Source organism: Motacilla alba, chromosome 18 (genome assembly GCF_015832195.1).
Source record: "Motacilla alba alba isolate MOTALB_02 chromosome 18, Motacilla_alba_V1.0_pri, whole genome shotgun sequence".
Lineage (NCBI taxonomy): Eukaryota > Metazoa > Chordata > Aves > Passeriformes > Motacillidae > Motacilla > Motacilla alba.
Window position 1 is genome coordinate 273762 of NC_052033.1, and position 27739 is coordinate 301500.

Consider the following 27739-nt stretch of genomic DNA (forward strand, 5'->3'; position numbering starts at 1 on the left):
AACCTCCAGTTTGCCAACTAGAACTGAAAAAGTGTATTCAACAAATAGCCCAATAACTTTTCAACCCTTGGAGTATCTGCAAGAAGTTCCTCCACTGTATTTTGAATCAGTAAGAGAGAAAACACAAAAATTAGTTTGCTGCTGGAACTGGGTGTATTATTTCAGCTGTGATCTATTAGGTATAATCACATAATACTGACTTTGCTTCCTGATTAAACACATGCATTTTTTCTGACTGAGTTTGTGAGGGCAACTGAGATGCGTTTTGTGAGAATTCTTATCATGACAAAATGAATCGCTTTACTGTTTAGAAAATCAAATGTAATATCCAGTATTACTGAGGTGTTCTGGCAGTATTTGCTGAGGATTAATCACTAACATTAAAACATGATCATAATTATTTTTATATAAGTATCAGAATCTAGATTAGGGGAAGACAGAAAGCCAAGCCAAAGTGGTCTAGAGGCCCATTCCAGTATTAACCCTTCATAAAATGAAGGTATTTGGAACATAATTTTTGTTTTATTAAAACCCCCTATTTATTGCATCTGCTCTGAAAATTGTTAACTTGAACAGGAGGTGCATTCTACTGGTTTAGATTAAGCTAATGCTCAGCTGGTGTTTATAGCTGGTGGCTCCTTTCTTTAGCAAAGGTATCTCTGACCCTGAAATCTGTGTCACAAAGCAAGGGCCCCCACTTTTACACAATACTTTTTTCTTATAACCTTGGTTGCCGTCTTCCACAGTATCTTAGTGAACAAGAAACCAGGACTTCTGAATTTTCAAAGTGTGGGACTAATTTAATGTGCAATTGTACCCAAGTCTTGGTAATCTGCTCCTTGGGGTTTTTTCGTGTTAATATCCATGTTTATAAAGCAGTCTGAGATTTCCAGATGAAAGGCACTACCATGAGTAGTTACAGCCTTTGCTGCTTACCTTTACAACTGCAGATCAGTGGTGGCTATAAAGACAAGTAGACTCTGAAGACAAGATTCCCAATGTACTAAGTTAAGATTTAACTTTGAAGTTACTATTGAGCAAAAGCCACATACTTCATATATATGAATCTCTAAAAGCTTTATTCTTGACTACCTCTCTACAGTGCCACATTGCAAATATGATGATGCAATGGGGCTTACAGCTTCAGTACAGAAATTCAATGTTGCCTTAGTAATTACTACTGGGTTTGGTTTTTTCCTTTCTTCCTTCCTTCCTTCCCTCTTCTTTCATATTTTTTTCTGTTAAAAGATTTTCCCAACAAAGGGAAAAAATCATAAACTTCTTCAGCATTACAGTCCTGCTCTAAGGCTTATTTGTGCTTTTATAAATGTTAGGATGGCACAGTCAAAAAAAGTAATTGATTTTCCTAGGTGGGATTTTCATCACAGCTCATAGCATCACCTCACTGTTCTCATTTCTGGTGGAAGAAAGTAGCAAGCAGAAAATAAAACAGCCAGCAAGGAAATCAGTCAAGTTAAAACTAAAAATACTTGAAACATTCAAGAGAGTTCACTAGCTCCTCTATTAATGGGAAGAATAATGAAAGAAAAGCTCAAAACCAGACCAAATTTGAATAAATAAGAAAACAGTTATTTATATGCATAGATAACACACATTCAGGAGAAACACCAAGTACCAGAAATCTGTTCATAAAGCAGACAAAAAATCAGGTAGGAATAGTAACAAATGGACAAATATAGGCTACAACACTGAATCTGAGTTTAAAGCCTGCACATCATTTCCACTGCCAATGAGCAAGCAACAAAACCCACTCTCATATGGCAAAGGAAAATGAGAGAAGAATCAATACTAAAGGTGCCTCACAGTATAAATCAGAATAATTGAAACAGTCCAAGGAAGTCAGGGAAGAGAAACACATGAAGCATTACCAACATTTTGGCAACCAATCCACTGGATAAATACAGAGAAGGGTCAAGCAGACAGGCCTATGCAACCCAGACACATGCACAGAGCACCTTTCATTCCAGAGAACCTCAAAAGTACCTTAGAAACACAATTGTTTCATCCATTACTGATGATCAGCCCATGAAGTGGGGTGGCTGTTTCGGACTGGCCATTAGTCAGCTCCCCACCAGAGCCAGAAGTATTACGTTCCTACAGAAGTTTCAAAAGACTTTTAAAGGGGGAAACTTAGCAGTAACAGTGAATTAGTATCTTCTCACAGAATGTGAATCTACAGTGTTCTCACTGTAGCTCTTTACTTAAAGTTTCTGAGCTTCAGCCTCTGGTGAAACAGTAAGCCACCATGAATGCTGTGGTACATGGCACATACAGCTACAAAACCGTTCCAAAGACTAACACAGCTTTCTGTTGAGACTCACCTGAATACTGACGAAGCAAGACTCACTTTGTTTAAACAACAAACAAAAAACCAAACAAACAAAAAAAATCAAACAAAAAAAAAAGGGGGGGAGAAAGGTGGGGGGGAAGAGCAGGAGACTGGGGAGAAGGCATAAATTGTCATTTAGAGCATCACAGAGACTCTGCAGTATTTATCTTGAACTGCATTTATAGATCAGGAAAAAAAACTTAAAAGCAGTGTTAAAAGAATAATAAAGGAAACATGATAGTGTTGAGAACTAATAGGTGGTACAGGTGAGAAGGTACCAGCCTCCCACAACACATGTACCTGCAAAGGGTAATTGTAAACATCCACTAAGAGTAGGAATATAAGACATTCACTCTTAGAAAATGATGATTACTGGCTTACATTTTTCTAAAGGCAAACAGGTCTTAAAATATACAAAAATCCTTGCACACTTCATCTGCAGACAAACTGCAACAGGTAAGAGAAGGACACAAGGGTGCAGGTATGCACACATATGTAGTGACAGTAACTGGAAAGAACAAAATGCTTCAAACTGCTTACAGCAACACACACGCCTTTCAGAACGAGGTCTGATTTGGTGCTAAGAACTTTCAGGCATTCATTGAAAAGCTAACAGCTTTTGAGACTCTAAGAAAAGATTAGTCTCAGAACTTGCAAAGAACTCAGTGATTACACAAACATACCTTTTTCTTTTGACTTCCTGTCTTGTTCTCTCTCTCTGCTTTTGCTTCTGTGCTTGTAGGATTTTCGATCCCTGCTTTTTGACCGTCTCCTGTCCCTACTACGAGACCTGTGTTTCCTTTCTGATCTATCATGGCTTCTGCTTCTCCTCCGATCACGACTCCTTAACATTCAGAGAGAATTTCAAAAACGTAAATCTCAGCCGCTATTTTCTGACTCAGAATATACAACAGTAAAACAGTAGCACTTTTAAATACAGTGATGACCTGCAGAAACCAAATCTTAATATATTGTATAGAAATATTTCCCAGTACATAAAAAATATGCCCTCTTCATTTACTGAAACACTTAACTACATAGTTTAAAAGTATCTACCACCAAGAAATAAAGACCAGCTGAACGAAGAAACAAGAAACCATATTTTTTGGGAGCATTCTTTGTTTGCTGAAAGCTCCCTCATAAAGCCGCTTCCACCACTATGGTTTCATCTTCCAAAAATGGAGAGAAGACAGTGCCACTCAGCAAAAACCTGCCTATCCTTAGAACCAATAAAGTGTGTCTTCACTTAAGAAAAAAGACTTAAGTGAAGCCAACAAATCAGTGACGTGACTCAAGCTGACAGATAGGTCCCTGCAAGATTTTTACCTTTTAGAAATTTACCTGAAAATACTTAAGAGACACACACACACACAAAGAGGTACCTGCTTCGTCTTCTTTCTCTGCTTCTTGACCTTTTGTGGTCTCGTGAGCGGCTGCACCTCCTGTCAGATGTCCTGCTTGAATGCCTGCTCCGTGAGCGACTCCTTTTACGTCTCTCTCTGTCACGAGCCCTCTCTTTTTCCTTTTCTTCCTCTTCACGTCGTCTCTTCTTTTCCCGCTCTTCTCTTTCCCGCTCCCTCTCTTTCTCCCTCTCTTCCCGTTCTAGTTTCTCTTTTTTCAACCTTTCATCACGGTCAGGCTCTTCTGTTCTTTTTCGTAACTTTTCCTTAAAAAGAAGTTCACAGGAAGAAATGAAGATTACTCAAGACACTTAAGCTTACAGATTCTGAGGATGTAAAAGCCTAAACTTTTAAAACAGTTCAGTTTTATCTCCAAAACAGAGGACAGTGCTTCCTAAAATCCCTGAAATGAAAATCCTTTGTCTTGCAGAACCTTTTTTTGCTTGTCACTCTCACAACAGAGGCCACACTAAATTTCCTTAGAAAGGCCATAAAAATTCCAACCTGAATTACATCTTTGCTTGCATCTAATGTCACAACAAAATACATCAGTGAAAGCACAGTGCAGGATTCCATTTCTTGGAAGTGTTTCACCCTCTTGAGAAAATTCACTGGACAGCCTTTATATACGTTAGCAAACCTCCAAGCATTTTCCATTTCAATGACTGGAGGAAATACTTACTTTTAGATCTTCTACAGTAGCTTTTATTTTGGCATAACCCATGTGCTGCTTTCCCATTAAGTGGTCATCTACCCTGGACTGTGCATCTCCTACAATTAAAAAGGCTCCACAAACTTCACAAACTTCCATTTGTTTTTCCTGGGCTGCAAAGCTCTCAATTGTCTGAGAAAGAAGAATATTTGATACAGCAAAAGAGAAGTTTTAGTCAGTGAAGAGGTTTATAACTCTATGTTACTGTTGCAAAATCCCAAGCTCTAGTGAAAGCTGAAATCACATCTGCCTGCTTTACCTTTGGTGCACTGCACCCCATCACAGTAACCAGAGAGAGAAGAGGCCACCCTGTGCCCATTCCCACATGGAAGGTGCCCACAAAAAACTACAGAACCATTACTCACTGCATTAACATGTACACAGTCATATCTGCAGCTTCCTTGCAATATCAGAAAAATTAAAGTTTCAAGCTTTTCTTATAAAGCTTTTTTTTCAGTTTTAAGATTTCGGCAGGAGCTGCAGAACTACCATGTAATATACCTCAAGGAATCAAAAGGCTAGAATATCCCATCAAGAAATACAAAAACAAATACTGGCTTCTATTTAAAAGTATGGTGGTCAAATTAAACCACTGTTTCAACAGACATATGAGAAGTACACTGAAATTTCAACATAAACCTAGGTTCATAAATCATACAGTATGGACATAAACATGCTGTGTGCAACACTTAAGAGCTCTTAAAAAACCAAGTAATTATGGTTGTCAACATTTTTACAAGCTTTTACTTCATTAACTATACCCCAAAAAGTAAAAACTAGCAATAGCCCCACATATATATATATATATATATATATATATATATATATATATATATATATATCTCAAAAATTGACCTCATTTAAAAAAAATTAAAGCATTTGTCACATCTTTAATACGCTTTGTTCTCCCACAAATCAAACAATTGTTAAGAGAACACATCAAACATTAAAACACATTCTTAACCAACAAAAGAAAAGAATAAAACTCACACCACAAATAAAGTCAAACAAGCTTTATGTTTTTAATTTCATAAACAACTGTTACAAAACCCAATCCACCAATTTTTAAGCATGTTTCAAATAACACACAAGCAAAACTGAAAATCTCCCTATTTTAATAAAAAACCTTAAACCAGAACAAAAGTCCTTTCCCAATTGATTGCTTAAAACAAAAAGTATGTTTCTATCTCTACAAGTACAAAAATTAAGTGAGTCCCAATGAAAAACATCAAACCATATCACACCCAAGAACATGTTAACAAGACAAAGTTCAAATTAATGTCCTCAAAACTATTACACCTTTTAAATAATTTTTGCTATGAAAGCATTTCTACTGGAATTATCAGTTTTTTAACAAAAAAAAAATCTCTTAATTATAAACAAAACCAACAAGAAAATGTTCAAACTTTCAATCCTTCCACCTGTTGTTTCAATAAATTGTAATGAAGAGCTCTTAAATGTTGCACACAGCAACAAGAGATCTTAAAATATGGTATAGACATAATTGAATTTAAGAATTCAAATTGAATTCTTAAAACAAGAATCTCAATTTGAGCATTTCATTAAACACCAAAATAAAATCTTTAAACTTATGCTCCTTTTTATTAACAAGAACTTGATACTTAACACATTCCCTCTGGCTTCTGTAGCTCTCAGAGTCAGACAGATGCCGGTCACAGCCCAGTCACAGCCCTGACTCAAGGGCTTTCTGTAACAGTTACACTGGCAGTTCAGTAGAATTATACTGCAGAGGTCACAGGGCAAAATTTAACTGAGACCTCAACTAGAGGAAGATGCAAGCTCTCCTCCACGACTGCTGGGTGAATAATTGCATAATTTGTGTGCAGGAAGCCCACTCCCAAGACAGAATGCCTAAATCAATACACTGGATTAACACAGCCAAAGTCCTGTTACTATGTAATGAATTCTGTCTGCACAGACCTTGCATGCCTTCAGTGGAAGGACATGGTTATTTAGAATGTACTGTGCACCAAACTTTGCTATGTTTCACAGAACTATGAACACATGACTTACTGAAGTTGTGGACCTCAGCAGTTCTCTCTCTTCCTTTAACTGTTCAACAAGTTTCATCATTCCTTGTGCTTCTTCCACCTTTCCTTCTGAACCTAGTTCTTCAATCTAAAAGGCAATAAAAACATTAAAAGTTTATTTTTTTGATCAAGTAACAAAAGCAAGAGATCACTCTCATGGGGGTTAAAAACCCCTCACCTGTTGAAGCAGTACATCAATTTTGTCAGTTAACACCTGAATCTTCTCCTCGTTTTTACCAGTCGGTCCTGCTCCCTGTAAAAAGTACAAGAGTGAGTTGGGGCTTTTTTTCTTTCCTTGTTATTTTTTTTCTTCTTCTTTTGTTAAAATAGCTTAAACACACAAATGTATGTCTTCTCATATTCCAGAGTCACTTTGGGAATAACCTCTCCCTGGCCTCTTCTCCCACAAGAAGCAACTAATAACAGTCTAGTCTAATATAAAACACTCCTCAACACAACTTACTCCACTCTTTTCAAGTCCAGTCACACTAATTCCTCCCAAATCAACAAAAATGTTCAAGATCCTGGCCCATAAAAAGTAAGAAAACGATATTCAACGTCCTAACTTTAAACTCTGACACTCCCATGCTGCTATTACATATTTTTGCAGACATTCAAGTATGACTTAGAGGTTCTGTAGGCTTTAAATTTTAAACTCCAAGCGTAAAATGCAAAAAGAATCTCACTTTAAAGATGTATTTGTTATCAGTGTCCCCTCTGCAGGCTGCTAGAAAAGACTTACTGCTGCCCTCCCACCTCTGCTCCACAAGTGGCATCTCTCAACTTGATCCTGTCCACAGCTCCTTCTGAAGAAACTGGACTTTGTACAAAACAGTGAGGTGGGGCAGCAGAAAGAGCAAGGCTGTCCTGGTAGTCACAAAACTCAAGAGAGCACAGGCCACAGACACCGCTCCAAATCCATGATGGGAAAAGACACAGCTTGCTAGTGCAGTGACGGAGGAATGTGCAACTAGTGGAGAGAATGTAAACTGAGGTTGTCAGGGAAAAGACAACACCTGACAGGTAGAGAACAGATACTCATTCTGAGGAAACAAGAGACAGTGAGAACAGAGAGGGCCCTTGGTGACTCTGGAGTCACTTGGCCTGTCTATTAATGCCAGATGCAATCTGCTGGCTAACAGACAAAAAATCTTATTCATCAGGAATCTTTTGGATAATAAGTTTCATCTGAATAGATAAGACCCTGAAGATCCTATCTACAGGAAAAGCTGCCTCAATAACTCCTGCAGACTCACCCCAGAAGACTGTTGGTTCTGTGAGAGAGCCAAACGAGCATGGCCTCTCCGGATCCTGCGCTCCACCTCTGCAAGCAAGCTCTGCAAATAGCGCAGGAAGTCTCTCTCATAGCCCACCTTCATAAACCGAGAGCTCTTCTCATACCTGAGAAAAGATTTTAAAAATGAGAGTTCACATCAATCTGTAATAGATGAAAATTAAGTAACAAGACACACAGTATTATAAATTCTTGCTCACAGTAGGAGAATATTACATATTTAAATACGTAATTTTTTATTAAAATAAAAATTTAAATAAACTTTTGCAAATAAAAAGAGCAAGTAATTTGTAATGTTTGGGCTGTTATTAACAAATTGCAAAGATACCAGAAAATCTATTTACTTTAACATATCAAACAACAAACTTACTGTTTGCGTAGATTTTCATCATGAATTTTTTCACAAGGACCTAAGAAGACAACACAAAAAGCATAAGTTTGCATTCCTAAATGTTGTATTCATATTCCACCAACATTTGTTTGTGCCTCATGACAGAACAGAGCTATAAACATTTTACAAAGACTTATACGCTTCTGCCTTTCTGCTTCCTTTACCTGGAGCTTGAAAGACACACTGAAGAAAAAGAATGCCAACATCATTAGGTAGTTATAAAAAAGAGACTCTACATACGAAGTCGCTATCAGAAATAGAATTTCTGGATCAAATTTTACATCAGTAAATACAAACAAACTATGTAATATCCTAAACATCTGGGGCTTAAAAAAAAAAAAAGAACAAAAAAAGAAAAATTACATATGAAGGGAAATTTCATCAGGCACTTCCTAATTTCCAGGGTTCTCTGCAACACAGTCTACTTAAAACAGATCTTCAGAGTAAATCAGGAGGTATGTGCCCTGAGCTCATGAAGGTGACTTTGTTAAAATTCCCCACCTTCCCCAGACTCTCAAACTCTTCAACAGACTTAGAAACTAACACTAAGGCAAAAAGTCTGGTTTTGCTAAGTTAACATCTCCAAACTATGTGCTACATGTAGCCATCAACTACCAGTAATTTAGAGCTGGTTTTCAGAAATAACTATTACAATAAGTGAGTCTTTTACTTTAGGTAAAGCAGCTCAATAGTATATACTCACACAAAACCAGGTTAAAACCCTGCCCAGGTAAAGTAACCTTAACTAGAAACTGCCACTTGAGCAGGAGAAAAGCACCCCAGACCCAGCAATTTAGCTTACACAATAAGAAAAAAATTTTAAGAAGTTTTTTCACTTAGACAGAATAGGATCTGGAATAAATATTACTTTCAGCATACTGTATCACTGGCAACCCTTGAAATGAAAAAAAAAAAAATTAAAAATGTTTTGATAGAGCAATTAACAATAAAAACATAGTTTGCAAACAAAAGCTCAACTGTTAATTACTTTTCCGTGAATAAAAATGTCAGGACTTATAAACTTACCTAAATCAGAACGGGTATTTGTAAATAATTCAGCTGGGCAAAAGCCACAAAGATAGTATTTGCAAACCTGACAGAAGAAAGAAAAAAGCATCATTTTTTGCCTCTTGAATTTAAAATTTTATGTAATTGCTTTTTTTACTAAAACACAAAGTTTTAGTGTCAAAGTTTCCTTTGAACATAGTAAATTTCTAGAAATTTTACACACCCTTTATATTTCTTGGTAGCAATAAGTGCTACAAGATGCATTTTGATGACAAAACACCAAAAATCTTACTTTTCCTTGCAGTAGTAATAGTTCTTAGTTTTACCACTAAATATTTAAGATTAGAGGAAAGTGTCATCAATTTATAAATATAAATATGTAATATTTCCAAAGGAAAGGAATGAGATCAGAATGGACTATTCAGTAAATTTCAGTGAAATTCTAAACTGTGAAAAGCCACAAGAGGTGAGAACAATTGCCATGGAAGCATGGAACAGGCTTCCTCTGCTTGCCTGGGACTACTCAGTGTTCAGCCTTCACTTCCTTAGAGCTACTGGCCTGGAGAACCAGAGTCAGCTGTACTCAAACATTTGGTACAGTCCCAAGGACTTTGACGGCAATTTTAAGACAGAATTATCCAGAAGCTTTCTCACTCCAAAGCTTTTACAACTCCCTACTTTAAGAATGACAGTCAACAAGACATTATACAGCTCTTCAGAAGATTCAAATAATCATTTCAATCTGGTTTCCTGTCAACTAGAAATGGTTTGGTTTGCTTCTGCACTGTCTGGTTTTACATTATTGAGTCACGTTCTTTTTCTGATAACAAAAAAAGACCACCAGAAAGTTCAAAAACCCACAAACCTGTTACTCTAGTCAATAAATACTTAACGTATGATGGCTAAAACCAGCTTTTGTTAAAAAGATTATTCACCCTCACCCATGAGTATGGGCTTAGCTAGTCAAGTTGGTCAGTTCCTGAAGCTTGTGACACAAATATCTCCTGTCTTATCAATCAGAACAGCCATAAGGGTAGAATCAGAAATACTTTCATCCTAACTTCATAAATAATCTTAAATAATTAACTTTTCACTAGAGTCTCCCCACAGATGTGACTGCCATTAATTAAGGTGTAAATCCAAAACTAGCCTGGACGTTCTTCCAGCACCTCCTTTATGTTACAGCAGTTTCTAACTTTTGGCAATCTAATAACTGTGAATGCATTACAGCCCAGTTCTAATCCTCTCACATATGCAGCATCTTATCTCCCAAGATATAGACTGAAGTATTTGAAGAAATGGGGGTAAGGACCTGAAGCCTCAAACACCACCACCTCACAAAAAAGCCTGTGATACCCGTTGATCAAATTAGATCAGGCTGATTTATTTTTCCAAGCTAACTGCCAGACTGCAAATCAGCCTACGGAAGTTAAAACTCTACTGACTGCTTTACAGATTATTCAGAAAAACAATCAGGCTTTCTATTAACAAACCACAGAAAAGAAACACAAACAAATCTCTTATTACGTAATTTGAATACTTCTCCCGTGATCCAGGTTTGGACACTTAGTACCTATCTGAAGCAATTTAAGAATAGTTAAGAAAACATGTGAAATGACCTTTTTTTCCCTTCTCAGAAGAAAGGAGAAAGCTACTGGACAAAATCTGATTTCAGAATCTGCTCTTCTCTGAAAGCTGCAATATCCCTTGTTTTACTACAGAGTTACTTCAAAGGAACAGTTTCTGGGATGGATTTCTGTACTAGTCCACAGAAATGTAACTTCTCTATACATTCTCTTCTTCTTCCATTTTCTCATACTCACATCCAGATATAAGGATCAGTGGAAAGATACTTTCCAAAAAATTTCAGAGAAGGATCAAACAACTTCCTAAGACACAGAGAGCACAGTAATGACAGTCTGACCACACCATACAGTTGAAAGAATTGTAGAATATCTTCTATCAAGCAAAAAATTAGGCAAACTGGCCTGCAACAGTTTAGAAACTAGTATTAACAAAAGAAGCAAAGGAAAAGTTATTAAAAGTATGATGAACAAAACAAAACAAAAAACCCATCCTCAGTAAAACCAGAAAGAATTACAATTATTATGAAACAGCACTACTAGGAAAATCCTCTTTTTATGAACTGGTTACAGCTTAAAGTTGGAGTAACTAATACTAAAATATGAGGTTTAAACATGCCATACACTGTATTAATTATTTATATATTAAAAACCCAAAATAAACACAAGCCATATCAAGCAAACAAAAACATCTCAAACCCAAAATAATGACAAAACACACACACACACAGAGCAAAAAGCTGCCATAATTTTCCTCTAGCACTCTAGCACCAGGATGGCACTCAGTGAATTGCCTGACATTCTCTCCTAGGAAGCAGCCTGCAGGGAAATACTCACTTCCGAGTGGTTCAGACCACCGTGGCTGAAGCAATTTTCTTCCCCTCTCATACCTATTTCATTATGTTCTTCAACTGCGTTTGCTTCAACAGGAAAATACAACTTGCTGGAATTCTGCAGAATCTTGCAGGTATCATTCCAGCTCAGCTTCACTGAGTGCAACATCAGCCTTCCCAGGCTGAACATCAACTGCATTTTCAATCGATCCTAAGTAACCAACAGTGAGTGGGAACAGTAAGGGCCAAGGAATGGTTTAAGCATCATGGAACCATTAAAGGACTGAAACAGAGGTGACTGATAAGCTTCAACTGGCATCACTCACCCGTGGTTTATCAGGCCGCTGCACTAATCACAAATAATATGAAAACACATTCCATAACAGGCAGTTTGATAGACATAACTACCAATGCAGGTAACAAGCAGTTACTCCTTTATGCAGAGTTATTCTGCCAACTCTGCTAGCGAGAAGGTGCAACAGACAATTGTCAGTGTCAAACAGCTGCTGCAGGATAAACCACAGCTTGGGTCTCAAAGCCCCTGAGTGCTCACATCTTGGTAAGACACTACAACAAACAGGGATGCTTGGAACTTTCCACTTCATCACAAATTCACTAATCCCTGAAACCTCCAGGAGGTGGGAAAGTAGTAGCCTTTACATCCAAGTCCACTAAGTTAACAGCAAGAATTGCAAGCTCAACTGGAATTTGGGAAGCAGTTCAAACCTCTCCCATATAAAGAAGCTATTGACAGCTCTACATTGTTAATGCTTCTACATTAACATGTTTCTCTTCTGCAAGAAATTTATTTACTGATTGAGAAGTGTCTCTCTAACAGTAATAAACAATTACAAAAGCAAATTCCTTTAGAGAGATAATTCCTAGTAAAAAGGCTGAGAATAAAATCCAGCAGACTGTGGCTTACACATCAAAAAGTAGTAAATTCCTTCTCATAGTTGAGTTCTTTGAATCCATTAAAGGTCACATGCAGCAGACATTTTAAGAGCAATGCCCGCCCACCCAAACCCAAATAAACATCAGCCCTTCTCCAGAATGCACTCTTAAAGATAAATGTTATTTGTTGTAGGAAGAGTATTAGTAATGAAAAGTTAAGTCCTCTCCCTCCATCCCCTGGAGGATTAAGTCCTTAAACTCTACCTAGATACAACACAATTTAGGTTGCTGGCATTATAAAAGTAAAAGCTCAACACATCATAAATAGCTAAAATCATCCCATCATACTCTGAATACAAAGTAACATTTGGAGAAACTGCATGATCAGAAGTGATTGCTCGCAGTCATTTGTCTCTAACAGCTCTTCATTCCTCTCCACTTTCTGAAAACCCTAAGTTTGCCTTGAAGAAGCATCAAAATTTCAAACATTACAGGAGCACAGGCAGCCCATACTGTGTGTCTTGTACTACAGAACAGCCTCAGAATTCTTAGGCAACCACTATTTTTCTAAGAACTTGCTTTGTGCAAGCAGATGGCATATTAAAGCAGGAAGGTGTGAATCAATACAGAAATATACTTTGTCTACAGATATACTAGTAAGCAGAAAGACTAAAATACATGATAGTAATAATTTCTTCCTGCACACAAAACAAAGCCTTTTTGCCAAAACCAGGACTGATCACCTAAGGACATGCCATCATACTGAAATATACCACAAGTGAAATTCCAATTTTTAAAGATTAAAGGCTTTAATCAAGTCAAAGTTTTATAGTAAGAACTTAAGTGCTACAAAAGCTTTTATAATATATGATCTACATGTTTTATTGGCACTGCAAATAAATCACACACTGAGCTATCACACCCTCTGCTTCCACACTTTCCACTTCCATCTTGTATTTCACTGCACCTTCCAGTTTCTGATATCCACATGGATGCAATCTCCAAAGAATAACCAAAATACAGATGAGCTTCTTGTGATAATCTTCCACGTTCAAAACCGATGAAATGTTACACAAAATCCTACACTTTGGGATCAATACAGCATGCCGGCATTGAGCAGGCTGCATGTTGATCAATGTCTAATCTCAAAAGAAATTACATTAGCAGATGTATTCACCTGAAAAGCAGAACAGCAGGCAGAGGAATTAATGTTACCATTTGAACCTTATCTGCATTTCCTGTCTTTTAAAACATGTCAGCATTGTAAATTTAAACTTTAGGTGACAAAGAAAGTCAAACTGAGACACGTGTTTAACAGCAGTAATTGTTAAGGTTTATGAACTCATCAGTTGACTATGGGAATCTAGGAAAACATTCCTTGCAGAAATAAATAAAAGCAGAAGCAGAGCAAACAGCAGCAGGACTGAAGGCTCAACTCTAAGCCTGTAACTTTCCCACTGCTCTCAGACACAGGACAGTGCTTGCTTTCTGAACTGTCAAGAGGACTGGGAAGGAGACAAGGCCCTGTTTCTAAAACAACGAAACTGAACAGCTTAGAGACTGAGTCCTTTGGTTATAATCAAACTCTTCAGCCTAAAGCTGCAAGTGAAAAGAAAAATTGAAAATACTCTGTGATTTGTTCAATTGAAGATGAAGAAGGTAATCTGAACTTACTAAAAGTGAATGATGGGGAAAACAAAAACCAACCAAGAAAAGAAGTCTTTCTCACCTTAACGAATAAACCAAACCAATCCCCTTATCTGTTCTACCAGGGCCAACATGGCTCAAGCCATTCACCTTGTATTCCATGTACTTCATCTAACTCCTCCTCATTTTAAACTCACAATCAAAGGAAAACATCTAACTGAACATCCAAGAGAATTATTTTCTTAATAAAGTAAGTCTAGAAACACATAAACAAGGTCATGAAAACTCTGAACTCGCAATTTCTTCCTGACGTGCACTGCTTATCTACAGACCAACCTTTCAAGGGAAAGAATGGTTCCTCACACTTGAAAAATCTAAGGTAAGTATTGGTCCTTAGATCATACAAATTCAACCACTCCAAACAAATTCAAACAAGTATTATTCTCCTTTATAATGACCTAAGTCCCATACAAAAACATGAAATCATGTCTTAGATTAAGATACAATTTAGAACAGCCAAATGCAAGCATTTCTCCCTCCTCCCAAAATAAATGACATCTCAAGTAAATGCTAAGGGGGGAGGAGCTAAATTCTTTGTGCAGCTTTAACCACAGAAATTCCTATCATTTAAGTGATAAATTATTGTAACTGTGACACTTTCTTTTAACCTACGTCATAACGAAAAAAAGGTTATCATGAACAGAAGAAAATAAAATTTAAAAATTCATCAGTGTTCATCTCTCCCAAAGCTGCAGCTATAGGAACTCTGTAGGTACCACTGAGTTTTCCTGAAATAACTTACAATTCAACTATGATAGCCAAAACTAACTCCTCATTCATTAAAGCTCAACCAATTGGAGAAACCCCCATTAACAACAATAATAACAACAACAAAGTTGTCTTGTTTGGGCTACTTATTGTAGAAAATGAATGAACACCATATCGACAAAAGTACGTTAAGAACTCCTAAACAAGAGTCTTGTTTAGGATAGTGTCCGTTCCCCCCTCCCAAGCAGATTCCTCTGAGGAAATATAGAAAAAAAAATCAAGCTTTTCTTAACCAAATCTTCACTTTACAAAGTCTTATGGTTTTTCCCTGTAGTACAAGCTCCAGACATTAAAGTCGGTATGCGCGTGCCCTTCTTTTTCCTCCCCAACTCCATCCTCAGGAAGAGATCCAGATACATTTATATCCGAAACTAGAACATCTGTCTCATCCCCCTTCGTGCAAGTCAGCAGCTTCCACTCAGAAGTGTTTAATAGCTTTAACGGCCCTGCTGCCTATTTTTGTGTTTCCCTACGGGAGACCTCCGCCACCAGTAGCTCTCTGGAAACCCCCGTTCCCGTTAAAGGCGGCACCGGCGGGCACAGCCTTCCCCCGCAAACACCCAAACACCGGAGCTGTCCCTCCTGCAGCCCAACAACAGCCCGGCTATGTAGGGATCTTCCTCCTTCTCCCCCGTAAGACTCAGCGCTAGTCCCGCGCACGGCCTGGCCCGGCCCGTCCCAGGCCGCCAAGCAGGGCCCAGCAAGGAGGGCCCAACCTGCACCCCGACAACCCACGCGGAACCCCAGCTCTGGCCGGCACGTCACCCCTTCCCTTTTCCCCGCTTCCTGCAGTTGTCCCCGGCCAAGAGAAGCCGCCCATGTCGCTCCGACAAACCCCCGGCTCCGCGCAGTGTGCGAGAGCAGCGAAGGAGGGAGGAGAGAGGCGGCCCCGCTACACTCACGCTCTCGTGGTCCCACCGCACGTTGCTGCGCTTTTCATCCGGGGCCAGGTTCCTGTCCCGGCCCATGAGCTCATCGAGGAGCTGGGCGGCCGATATCATCGTGAGCTGAGAACCGAATCCCCCTCGCCAGACACCAGCTCAGCCGCCTCGCCCCGACAACCCGCGCCGCGCCTGACGGAGACAAAATGGCGGCGGTGGCTGGCCTTGCCCACAATGCACCGCGCGGGCCGAGCCCGCCGTGCCCCGCTCCCTCACGGCGCCTCCGTGCTGCCCAGGCCGAGCCGCCGTGTGGCACGCCGGTAAGAACTGGGAGTCCGGACAAATACCGGAACGCGAAACCACCACAGTCGCTTGTGGCTCCGCGTGAGGGTCAGCGGGTGCCACACAGACGGTGTCCTGCCCAGTGAGGTGTCCTAAATAATGTCCAGCTCCGTGTGGTATCACTGCAGACAGTAACCTGTCACGGCAGACAGTGTCCAGCCCAGTGTGGTGTCCGAACGCCGGGACACAGCACAGAGACACAATGCTAGTGGCCTAGCTGGTCATGGCTGGAGGCTAAGTACACGGGCCTGAGCACATCTGAAGCAGTGTCATAGTCCCCTGTCCATCCTGGCAGGAGAAAGTCACCTAAACCACTCCTGATGCACTGCTTCTGAGTACCTGTCCTGAGTGCCTCCAGCTGTGCATGTTCACATAGGAATTCAGGGAATTGTAGGATAATTGCAGTTATGGTTGGAAAAGGCCTCTAAGATCATCCAGTCCAACCATCACCACACTCACTAATAAACCATGTCCTCATGTGCCATATCCACACGTTTTCTGAACACTTTGAGGGATGATGACCACCACTTCTCTGGAAAGCCTGTCCCATGCTTGACAGGTTGAGGGAGAATAGAAGTCCTGCATACGTAACAAAAATCTTAGTCTTTGACCTTGGAAGCAGTGTATTTTGTTTTCTTTTCTAGGTGTGACTTTGTACTCAATATATACTGAATTTCACATAGCAATTGTCAACTATTTCCCAATTACTCAACATCATTTTGAATGTCCTAAGTACATACAATTAATTAACATTTTAATTTTATCATATTTTTTGAAAAGCTTGAAGCCAATGTTCATGCTGATCCTGTAAAACCTGCTTAGACTGACAGCAACTTTGTTCAGCATCACTGAGGGCTTCACATGAGCACCAGTTGTTACCTGAGGAGTTTCCTTTTGGAAATGTCTCCCTAATGCAGCACTGTGAGGCACCATGAACTTCTTTCAGGCTTTGCAGCTTGAAATGATTTAAGAACCCAATGGAATGGTTGAAAGAGTGTGATTGAAATAAACATAGCACAAGTTATGGTATGAATTTTCAGTCAATATCCTGCAGACTGGGTATGGGGATGGGAGGGAAGGTGGGGTGCTAATGCTGGGAACTGGGGCAGAACTGGACTGTTCCAGTTTCTGTGTAATGTTGATTGCATCAAGGAAGCAAACAGGTACACTGGAGACCATCTACTCAGAATTCCATGGCATGCTGCCATGGCTGCACAGAGCAACCTGGAATACAAAAGTCTGAGTGAAATTTGAAATTATTATTTTGACTTTTTATAGTGGTAAAGTTTTTACTGACTGCTCTGTAACTTGGTTTAGGACAAATCCATGATGACAAAAAAGAGCTTTTCAAACCAAACCATGCAAATGGCAGGAATTACCTATAATCTTTCCAGTTGCTTTGCAGACAGATAGTAATCTTTATTTTACTTATGTTTTTTAGGGATTCTTTGTTGAGAATGCACAAAGATGATAAGAGTTTCCTATGCAGTAGAAGAGGATCTCCCATCTCTGGAAGTGTTCAAGGCCAGGCTGGATGGGGCTTGGAGCAACCTGGTCTAGTGGAAGGTGTCCCTGCCCATGTCAGGAGGTTGGAACGGGATGAGTGTTATGTAGCTTCCCAACCCAAATCATCATAATCTTAAAAATCTCTTCAGTATCTCCACATGCAGTCACCAGGCAAATCCAGTTTTCTGAATCCCTATATTTAGCCACTTTAGCAGAAGGTTTTTGCACAACAGACATTATCATAAAGTTCTTCTTTCCTTGAGTAAAACCACTGTATAAAATTAATCTTAATTAAATTACCACAGATACTCAGTGCGCTAGAAATATGGCCCACCCCTGGGCCATATATCAGTGTCCAATACCAGGCTGGATGGGGCCTCTAAATAACCTGGTGTAATGAAAAGTGTCCCTGCCCATGAAGGGGGTGGGTGGGGGTGGAACGAGATGATCTTTAAGGTCCCTCCCAACACTTTATACTCGATGATTCTATGGATTCTATGGATTCACTCAGTGATAAATCGAGAGTCCGCAAAAACAATCAGCAGAGCAAGAGGCAGCACGTACGACGCACTTCTATGTCAATTAAACAACATTTACCCGGGACTGCCTCGTCTGCCCGGCCCCGAGCAGCGGCCGCGCCCCGGAAACGGCTGTCGGGGCCGGGTTGTCACCGGCAATAGTGTCCCCCGCGCCGGAGCACGGCCGGGGTAGCAGCGGAGGTAGCGGCGGAGGCGCGGCGCGGCCGCGGGGGTGCGGAAGGCGATGCGGGAGGCGGGCGGCGGCTGCGGGGAGATGGCGGAGCGGGAGCGGCAGGAGCGGCTACGGGAGGCGGCGGCGCTCGGCGACGCGGAGGAGGTGCGGCGGCTCGTAGAGCTGGGGGTTGGCCTCAACTCCCAGAACGAAGTCAACGGATGGTAAGGGCGCCCCCCCGAACCCAGTCTCTCGGGGAGCTCAGCCCGGGCGGTCCCGTGCGGAAGCTGCTGCCGGTTCGCTCCGCATGTGAAAAGCGAGGCGGGGTGAATTGAGGAGGAAAGAAAAGGTCGCTCCGCCTCCGAATACTCTGCTATGGAGCTGTCCCTATTCCAGAGAGGATAACCAGGGTCACAAACACGCGTCCCCACTCCACCTCCTGCCCTGTTTGCCCCTTCTCCAGGTCACTGTGGACTTACTTTGTAGTGTTGGTTTTGATTTTTTTTTTCCCAGCCTGATACGGTGTGGTCTGTCAGAACACAAACCTCAGCTTTACACGTTCTTGCCTAAGCAGAAGTATTTATTATTAACTCAAGTTTGAAAATTACTTTCTCTTTCAAGTAGGGAACTTGTTCCAGCGATGTATACAAACACTTAGGATTTGACATCTCGTTTAGATCCACCTGAGGATCTAAAGAGAAGGCTGTTCTGTAATACACTTGTACAAGTAACACTGTAGACATAAACACATAATTTTATTTGAAGGAAGATTTTAGAGGGAATGCTCAGGCATTTTTGGAGACTTTTCTGCAGGTTCAATTCAGCCTGTATTTACTGTGCTGTTTTGTGCTTGAAATTATAAAAAAAAAAAGGGGGAACAACTTTTTACACGGAGAGATAGTTATAAGACAAGGGGGAACAGTTTTAAATTAAAAGAGGAGAGACTTAGATTAGATGTAAGGAAGAAATTCTTCCCTTTGAGGGTGGGGAAGCCCTGGCACAGGTTGCCCAGAGAAACTGGTTGCTCCTGTCCTGGAAATGTTCGAGGCTGGGTTGGACAGGGCTTGGAGCAACCTGGGAGAGTGGAAAGTGCCCCTGCCCCTGGCAGGGGGTAGAATGAGATGAACTTTAAGGTCCCTTACAACTCAAACCATTCTAGGATTCTATGACATTATAATTAACAATAGGAAACATAAAATTAGGAAAGGAGCAAGACTTTTAAAGATGAAAGTTCAATTAACAGTTTTGAGAAGCATGGAACACTTAACAACTTGAGCTTTGAACTGTGATTAAAATTAAAGCTTGTAAAAATATAAAGCAACTGTTCAAAGGATGCTGAATTATCTTAGTGAGTGAGATAAAAACCAGCCTGTCATCAGAATGAGTTTGTGTCTAAAACTGTAATTGATGAAATAAGTCTTGTAATAAAATTAAGTATTTTTAAAAATTATGATCTGGTAGTTTTTAACCATGGCAATAAATAGATCTTCATTGTTGTTTAAGTTTGTACAATTAAAATTTTTGCAGTGATCTTCTTAGTATGTGTGATTTTTAGAGGTGCTGAGTACTTATATTTTGGGTAGATGGTTCCTCTCTGCACAGGCCATATGGAATAGCAAGGATGAATCCCAAAATGAGGCTATGCTGTTGAGCTTTACATATCTTCTCTAAAAACGAAACCAACAAATTTTGTTCTCAGTGCAAATACAATCCTGTCTGACTTGGCAGTCTCTTTCTGTAAAAAACCCTGCCAAACCAAACCAAACCAAACCAAACCAAACCAAACCACCTGAAGTGGAAAAAGCTTTTTGAAGCTGGACTTTCAACTGAAAGTTTTTTTTCCCTTCTTAGTTTATTTATCTCTGCTTTATTTTATATAATTCTTAAAAATAAATAAACAAACTTGGAGAAGGGTTGAGCATGTTCATTTTCCTGAAGAATTTCCTTCAGCTGGAGCTAGAGAATTAAAATATAAAAGCTAGAGAAGGGTCAAATATCACTAGAACATGGGGAAGGAAAGAATGGTACAACTCTATAGCAAGTCAATGTGTGTGTCTATAAGTACTTAATGTACACACTAAATAAGATCTGAGCACTAATCAGCTTTTATGTTTCCTTAATATGTTTCTGTAGTCAGAAACTGCAAATAATAATTTGAAAATGCAGAAAAGGGATTAGTTCTGTGCATCACTTACAGATTGCAGAAAATTAGTTCTTTGCAGATCTAAACCAAGTAATTACTGATGCAGCAAATGGCAACTGGGCAAAGAACTGTTCTTAGAAATGATGCTTACAATATTTTAAACATAATTTACTTGCCAGAAAGTGCAAGTAGTCATGCTGGCAGCATTAATTAAAGAGTACATATCCTAGGGAGATACCAGTAATAGATCACATATACACAAACACAACTATTCTAAGTACAGCTGATTCTTTCAAAGATTAAAATATGATACACAAACCTTACTTTCATACTTATTTTTCCAGTAACCTAAAGACTAAGAATTGTAGCCTAAGAAATGATAAATTGAAAAGATCCTCAACTGTGAAAATACTATTGCAGTAAAGAGCATTGGAGCAAAGAGAAAATGACATCAGCAGATGCCATTGCAGACTCCCAGTCCAGGGCAAATTTCCAATGAAGTTAGCAACTCAAACCTATTTTACATGTACATAGAGTGTTCTTCTCATAGGCAGCAAGAATGAGTGGAAACAAATCTGCTATAACTCAGGATTTGACACAGCGTTCATGTTTTCCATGTGCAGGACCTGTTTGCACTGGGCCTGCAAGCGGAACCATGTGGCAGTCGTGGCTTATTTACTGCATGCTGGAGCTGACAAGGACATCCTGACAAAGAAAGGGGAGAGGCCAGCCCAGTTAACATCCAAGAGAGAGATCAGGAAGATGTTGGGAGGTAACCTATAGTGACTGTGCCATATGATCATCAAAGATTGGTAAAAGGGTGTTCAAAGCATGTGTGCTCCAATCTTGGTTTTGCATGTGAAGATATTGTGTTTGGATTTTAGTATTAGGACTTGCTTTCTAGAATGTTTACATGGTAAGAAAACAAAGTTTTAAGTAAAAGGGATTACCAAAAAATTCCATACCCAGCTACCCAAACGTTTTTCAGACACTGTAAATTTAGAAAAACTATGTTTTGAGGAATGCTGTGTGCCAGGTAGATGCAGCTTCCAGTTTTCAGAAGGACAGCAGGAGAAAAATCTGTAGGAAGGTCTTCTATGAGCAACACCTGATTTTCCTCATGTTTTGTGTTGGATAAATCAAAAATTAGCAGCCCAGATAAATGACTCATTAAAGGACATTGCTAGAGCATCTCTATCATGTTTTTTAACTGCTGGAACAGAGCAGGTTTTGCTGCTGGAGGTGATAAGTAGTTTGAAATGCGGCTGATTAACAATGTCTTGTCTCTCCCGTGTACTCCCGTGTCTGGTTTTGTTTTCATTGTTGTCTCTCCCAGCTATTGAATGGGTAATCCTGCAGCTCTCCCAGTACTGCATGTTCCCTTCCCTTTATACTCTACCTTAATATCAAACAACATATGACCCTTTGTTTTTCATTGCCTGCTACATTATGAAGATGACAGCATTATTCCACCAGAGACCATGTTACAATATTCTGCTACAGATTAAAACAAGCCAAAACAGAAGTAGTGTTTAGAAGGAATTAGCACCCCCCAGAATTATTAGAATCAGACTCAGCTTTTATGTTTGTATGGCAACACCTGAGCATTCTGTTTATTGTTGGAAAAAAAGACATGGTGCTTCCTGATGCAACTTTTAACCTCTGATGCTTTTAACACTGCATTCCTAAAAAAACCCAAAAAAACCCCCAAAACCACCTCAAAATCAGTCTTGAAGAATGTTGTTTGGTTTGTTGTTTTACAGTGGAAGATGAACTCCCAGACTTAAAGCAAGATTCAGATCTGCCAATCATCCCCAATTACCTGGCTAACCCACCTTTCCCATATGTTTACAACACCTTGAGTACCAGCATTCCAGATCCTACCCTGAATGGGAATATTTCACACTTGGAGCCACAAGACACCAACTCTCCATCTGTACCTGACTTGGACACCTGTGGACGAGCACGAGCATCGTTGCAGCCTGGGAACGCTGCTCCTGAGGTGCCTCCCAACAGGGACATCCCACCTCTGCCTCAAGGGTCTGCTGGGCCATCACACCCAAATCCTGTCCTCCAGAGAGGTCCTATTTATCAGGGGTCAGTGTCTTGGGGCAGAAGCCCCTCTTTGCCAGCAGGATCCAACCAATCCCTACCCCAGCAAGGGAACAGCTTCTGCATGGGACCTGTGCCAGCCTTTCAACCCGTTTTCTTCACAGGAGCTTTTCCACTCAACATGCAAGGTAACACCAAAAATCTCTTCTGGCTTTGTGCTGATCTTCTGACACCTTGGGCAGTGCAGACTAATCACGTGTTTCCAGAGTTTCAGATTGCCACACTTAGGCATTCAGGAAACATTTGAAGGGAGTGAAGTAGGCAGATATGCTGTTTCTGCTAGAACTGTTATTAAAATATTGATGTAAACATTTGCTGTCTCAATTGCTACAAAAGCATATAGACACCAGGGTAATCTAGTTCTCCAAATAGTATAGTCCAAGCTGCAAATACAGATCATGAGCAAAAAGCCAGTGAACTCAAGAGAACCTCACATGGCTCAGTCTGCACTGAGGTGTTCTAGGATCTACCTGTTCTGCAGGGAAACTTTGCCTACTCAGAGAGCGAAATCTGGAATTCCAGTTACCATTAAGAATTTTGTTCTTCAAGTAAAAGGCATTCTGATACCATGGGGTAGCAATGCAAAGTGAACTGAGAGCAAGAAATACCAATAAAAGCAATCTTGGATTGCTCAGGAAATTGATAACCAGTATAAGCTGCTGTTAAATCAGCTTAAATCAATTAAAGAGTATTCATGCAATGGTTCAGACATGCACACATATATTGCATTAGATTTGCTATGTTTTTTTCATATAGTTTGATGAAAATCAATCTAATTAAAACTGGTCATACAGTTCCAGGTTTTGCTTTCTGAGTATTCATGTATTCTTACCAGTGACCCAAATGACATTAATAGAACGTAGAAATACCTGGAAGTTGTTATATAGACATTGTTTCCAATTCCTTTGTACCTCTGCCTATTAATGTGACTTTTTATTTCTAATAGAACTGGTGCTTAAAGTGAGAATACAAACGCCTAATCTTAGAGAAAATGACTTCATTGAAATTGAACTGGACAGACAAGAACTGACCTACAAGGAGCTGCTCCGAGTGAGTTGCCACGAGCTTGGTGTGAACCCTGAGCATGTCCAGAAGATCAGAAAATTACCAAATACAATGTTAAGAAAGGTAAGAGCTCTACCTTATGAAGTGCAGCAACTTAGAAAAGAGATTTTTAGGTTACTGGTATAAAGGAATAATTTGTTGGTCATCTGCATAGGCCCATGTTGGAAAAAAACAAACCAAAAATGAAAAATCTCTGCTCAACTTGCAACACTCAGCACTTGTTTGGGATTTCTTCAGTAAAAAGGTTCTCAAATTTCTTGATCACCTCCTTTCATAACCATTTGGTGTTGGACCCAGTTATTACCTGATTTTGTGCCTCTGTTGTAAAATTCAGTACAACACAACACCACTGTGAGCTGCCAACAGCATTTAAAAGGCCTGCAGAGCTCAACCAAGCTCTGTGAGTTCGGCAAGGCCTGGCTGCAGTCCTTGCACGGAGGTGTTTTTCAGGGTTACTCTGAACATAACTGTCCTTCCTTCAGTGACATTTACCCTGTAGCCAACAGAGAAGGGACCTGTTGACCTCTTTTACCAACTCACCACAGACCTTTCTTTCACTCTCAAATCCTTATAGAGTATTGTTGGCATCACTCATGGGGCAAATCTGATTAGGAACAGATTAACAGACTTCACTCTGCTGCATCTTTACTGACTATAGCATGTCTTAGTCTGTGTTAGTCAAAAAGTGGAGGGAAAAAAAAAGACAAGCAATTCTGTCACTTTCCAACTTTAGTTATTGTTGAAAGAACTTTTTATTTTCATCTCTAATCACTTCAGGCTCTCTGGTTGGACTTCAGGACCACTACTGTTCCTGCAGTGACACAAACCTGACTCTCTGTATTGCTGTTGGCAGCAGAGCACTGCTGCAGGGGCTCAGAGCTGGCCTTGCTGGGTAGCTCTGAAGGAAGCCATGCAGGCCATGAAGGTCCACATGCAGGACCTCCTTGGGTAGATGCAAGCATCAATTCATCAGCTTCTAAGAATTAGCAAGGGGAAAAAAAAAAAGAGGATTTGGGTGCCATGCAGTAGATCTTGACAAGTGTAATCCTACTCATCACTTGCACTCACTGTCAGTGTTGTATTCCTTCTAAAAATGGACTTAAGGGAATAATTGAATAAGATCTCAGAGTAAATACAAGATGCAACAGGATATTTGCTTTCCAGTTCACTGTAAAGAACTGTCATAGTTATGAATAAATACATACCTTGTGTTAGTATGAGCTTATTAGTTTAACTTACCTCTGCAAAATTAACAGACACTATCACCTAACTCCTTATTGTATTCCTTTAAAGGACAAGGATGTTGCAAGGCTACAGGATTTCCAAGAACTGGAGCTTGTTCTAACAGTAAGCGACAAAAACTCACTTTTCAGAGTCCCAGCACTTTCTGAACAGAGTGGGTATAACAAGAAGGCATCCAAACTTACATACTAATTAAGGAATAAAACAAAATATTTTTCCCTTTTGTTTTACAATTATGTTTGAAAAACAGTACCTATAAGGGCTAATGATGTGAAAAAAAATCTATTTTGTTAACTGTGAAATAAATTGAAGTGGTTATGCACATTTAAAGCTTCTAGTTAATCTAAGAACAGTGAGTCTGGTATAAAAGTAGCTCAATGCACAGGAAGTATTGGTAGAACTATCTGTTAATGCAACACTTCCTTACAAAAGATAATTAAATACTGCAGAGTTAGCAGCTCTCAGGGAAAGGCTTACCTTAAGCTGTTCTAATAATTTGTTTGCTATGAAATAGCAGAGGTACTCAAGCTAAAGAACCTGCCATGAAGCTGATTTAATATTTCTACTGAGTCCATTGCCATCAATATTCTCTTTTTAGATCATGTTTATTAAGTCCTATCTTACTTAGAGGGAAAAAAACCAGAAGGGTTTACATTTGTGAAAGCACAAAACTATGTCAAGTTTAAATTCTATCAAGTGACTTATAGCAATTTCTTAATCCCTGTTTATAGTTGTCCGTATTTCTCAGGTTGAAAATAAAAGTGACAGTAATTATCCAAATAATAAACATGCACTCAACCAAAATCCCTTTCAGTGTTGTCTGTTAATATATACATGAGCAATTGACATGTAATGACATGTGCAATTTAATATACTATTTTTGTTACTGGGTTGACATTTCTTCAATGCGGCTTTAATTTTCCCTTTTAAAAGCACATAAAATGTAATTTTATTTTCCTTTGACCTCTACATTCCTGCAAAAAATTGCATTTTGAACCTATAAAGTTACCTGTTTAAAAAGAAACTAGTGAGGTACCCAGGGTTATCTGGGCTGATAGCCAAACTTGATGTTCCTATGCAATGTATTTTCTTTTTTTCACTGTGACTTGTGTCTAGCCATGCGGTTTACTGAAAAGAAAATTACAGTTACCTAAAGTTCAGAATTTGACTACTTTGCTGTGAAATTCTTGAATAAAGAAATTGAAAAGTATTTAAGAGATGAATTTTATCTGATTTTTTTAGGATTTTAGTATTTAGTCACTTGAATTTGAGGAAGAGTTCTACTCTGCTAGGCCACATGAAAAGCAGGTCCTGTGGATTGGAATGACCTTAAGTATGAGATGTAACAGGCAAACAGAATGTACCAAACTGGTCTGAGTTTTCCTGTTTCTTCACCTTCCCTCCAATTTCTTTGGAAACTATAGCTGCCAAAGGAATTTATCTTTTGTCTTGTCTCAGAGTTCAGAGCCTGAGCAGGCTGTGCAGTGTCCATGCAGCTGCTGGGGCAGTCCTGGGCTAGTCCCTGCGCCTGGAGCTGGGGACCAAGCACAGCCTCCACCTGTCGTGGGGAATGCGGCAGGTAAGGGACAGCAGCTACCTGTGTCACCGCCAGTCCAGTGGGAACTGTCCCCAGAGCGCCCCCCAAGGCTCGCTCCTCTCAGCTCGGGGAAGTGCTTGGAGCACAGCGACTGGGCACAACAGAGGGAGCTCCCAACCTGCCGTCAGGCACCAGGCAAGGGCTTAGCTGCCAGCACAGATCCCTGCTAACACCTGAATTCTCTTTGTGCCCTGTCACCACACTGAAGCTCAGTCTCCCCAGGTGAATACAGAAGATTTTGTCACACTGAAAAAGCCTCTTCTGCAAAGTGCTAGAGGTCAAACATAGTCCCAGTCATTGACAATATCTGTTTTTATATCAGATTGTTGGTAAATATTAAGTTCTCTGTAATGGAATAATAAAATGGTCATTCCTCATGTCACCCTGGCTGCTGCCTTCTCCCCAGCACAGGATAGTTCAGGCATTAGCTGATTCCAGGAGGATTCAGGGTTAACCAGTAAGACCCCCCTAATGAAAAGCTCAGCTGTTGGGGCAGCAGACTTGCGCAGGTGCTGATCCCTATCTGTGCATTCCCAGGAATATTTTTATACCTTGCGCAGTTTATACCATGAAGGTACTATTAACACTCCCCAATTCCATCAGTGTATAACATTCTGTGTGTGATGAATAATTCATTACTTTGTGCTCTGCTAGATCAAATGTTAATGTCTAATAAATGTTTGGCTGCAGATTTGGGTTTGTATTTAAGAAGTATAATTTGTAAGAATTAACAAATTATTATTTTTGTCTTCTCAAAATTTTTCTGTGCTTTCCTTCTGGTAAAACATAGGAACTTTCTTGCTGGGTGGTTTTCTGGAGTGCTTACTGTAAGACACAAACAACTAAATCAAAATAGGTTCTCGCAGATTCTAGCAGCAAATGCTTTTTGAACACAGGCCTCCTTTTATCTGAAGAGGCCTGGTTATCAATAATAAAATAGGTAATTATTTCTGCAAAACAAAACACCCGTTATTTCAGATGATTAAGTGTTGACCAAGATAAACTAAATACATACCTGTCTCAGCATGCGCATTCAGTTAAAGTGAAGACTTACTTTTAGTGACTTCCTACCCAAAGACATACAGCAAACTTCTGATACCTCTGGTCCAATTGTGTCCCTGTGAACTTGTGTGGGGTCTACTGAATTGGAAAAAAATCTGTGTAGTTAAT

General features: G+C 39.8%; 2 protein-coding genes across 2 annotated transcripts in view; one reads left to right on the plus strand and one right to left on the minus strand.

The window, feature by feature from the left end:
- The window catches only part of LUC7L3 (LUC7 like 3 pre-mRNA splicing factor), a 20048-nt gene extending 3939 nt beyond the window's left edge, over positions 1-16109 (minus strand). Inside the window, 9 exon segments of the mRNA XM_038157262.1 lie at positions 3034-3194; positions 3733-4016; positions 4433-4594; positions 6497-6601; positions 6692-6766; positions 7770-7914; positions 8178-8217; positions 9225-9291; positions 15894-16109. Coding sequence (XP_038013190.1) covers positions 3034-3194; positions 3733-4016; positions 4433-4594; positions 6497-6601; positions 6692-6766; positions 7770-7914; positions 8178-8217; positions 9225-9291; positions 15894-15992 — 1138 coding nt within the window. The 5' untranslated portion in view covers positions 15993-16109.
- Positions 16110-17716: 1607 nt separating this feature from the next.
- LOC119709461 (ankyrin repeat domain-containing protein 40-like) lies at positions 17717-26182 on the plus strand. The gene is made up of 5 exons (XM_038157263.1): positions 17717-18634; positions 21177-21325; positions 22317-22793; positions 23612-23793; positions 25024-26182. Exons 1-5 carry the CDS (start codon positions 18483-18485, stop codon positions 25162-25164), a joined length of 1101 nt encoding a protein of 366 aa, XP_038013191.1. The 5' UTR covers positions 17717-18482; the 3' UTR covers positions 25165-26182.
- The last annotated feature ends 1557 nt before the right edge of the window (positions 26183-27739 follow it).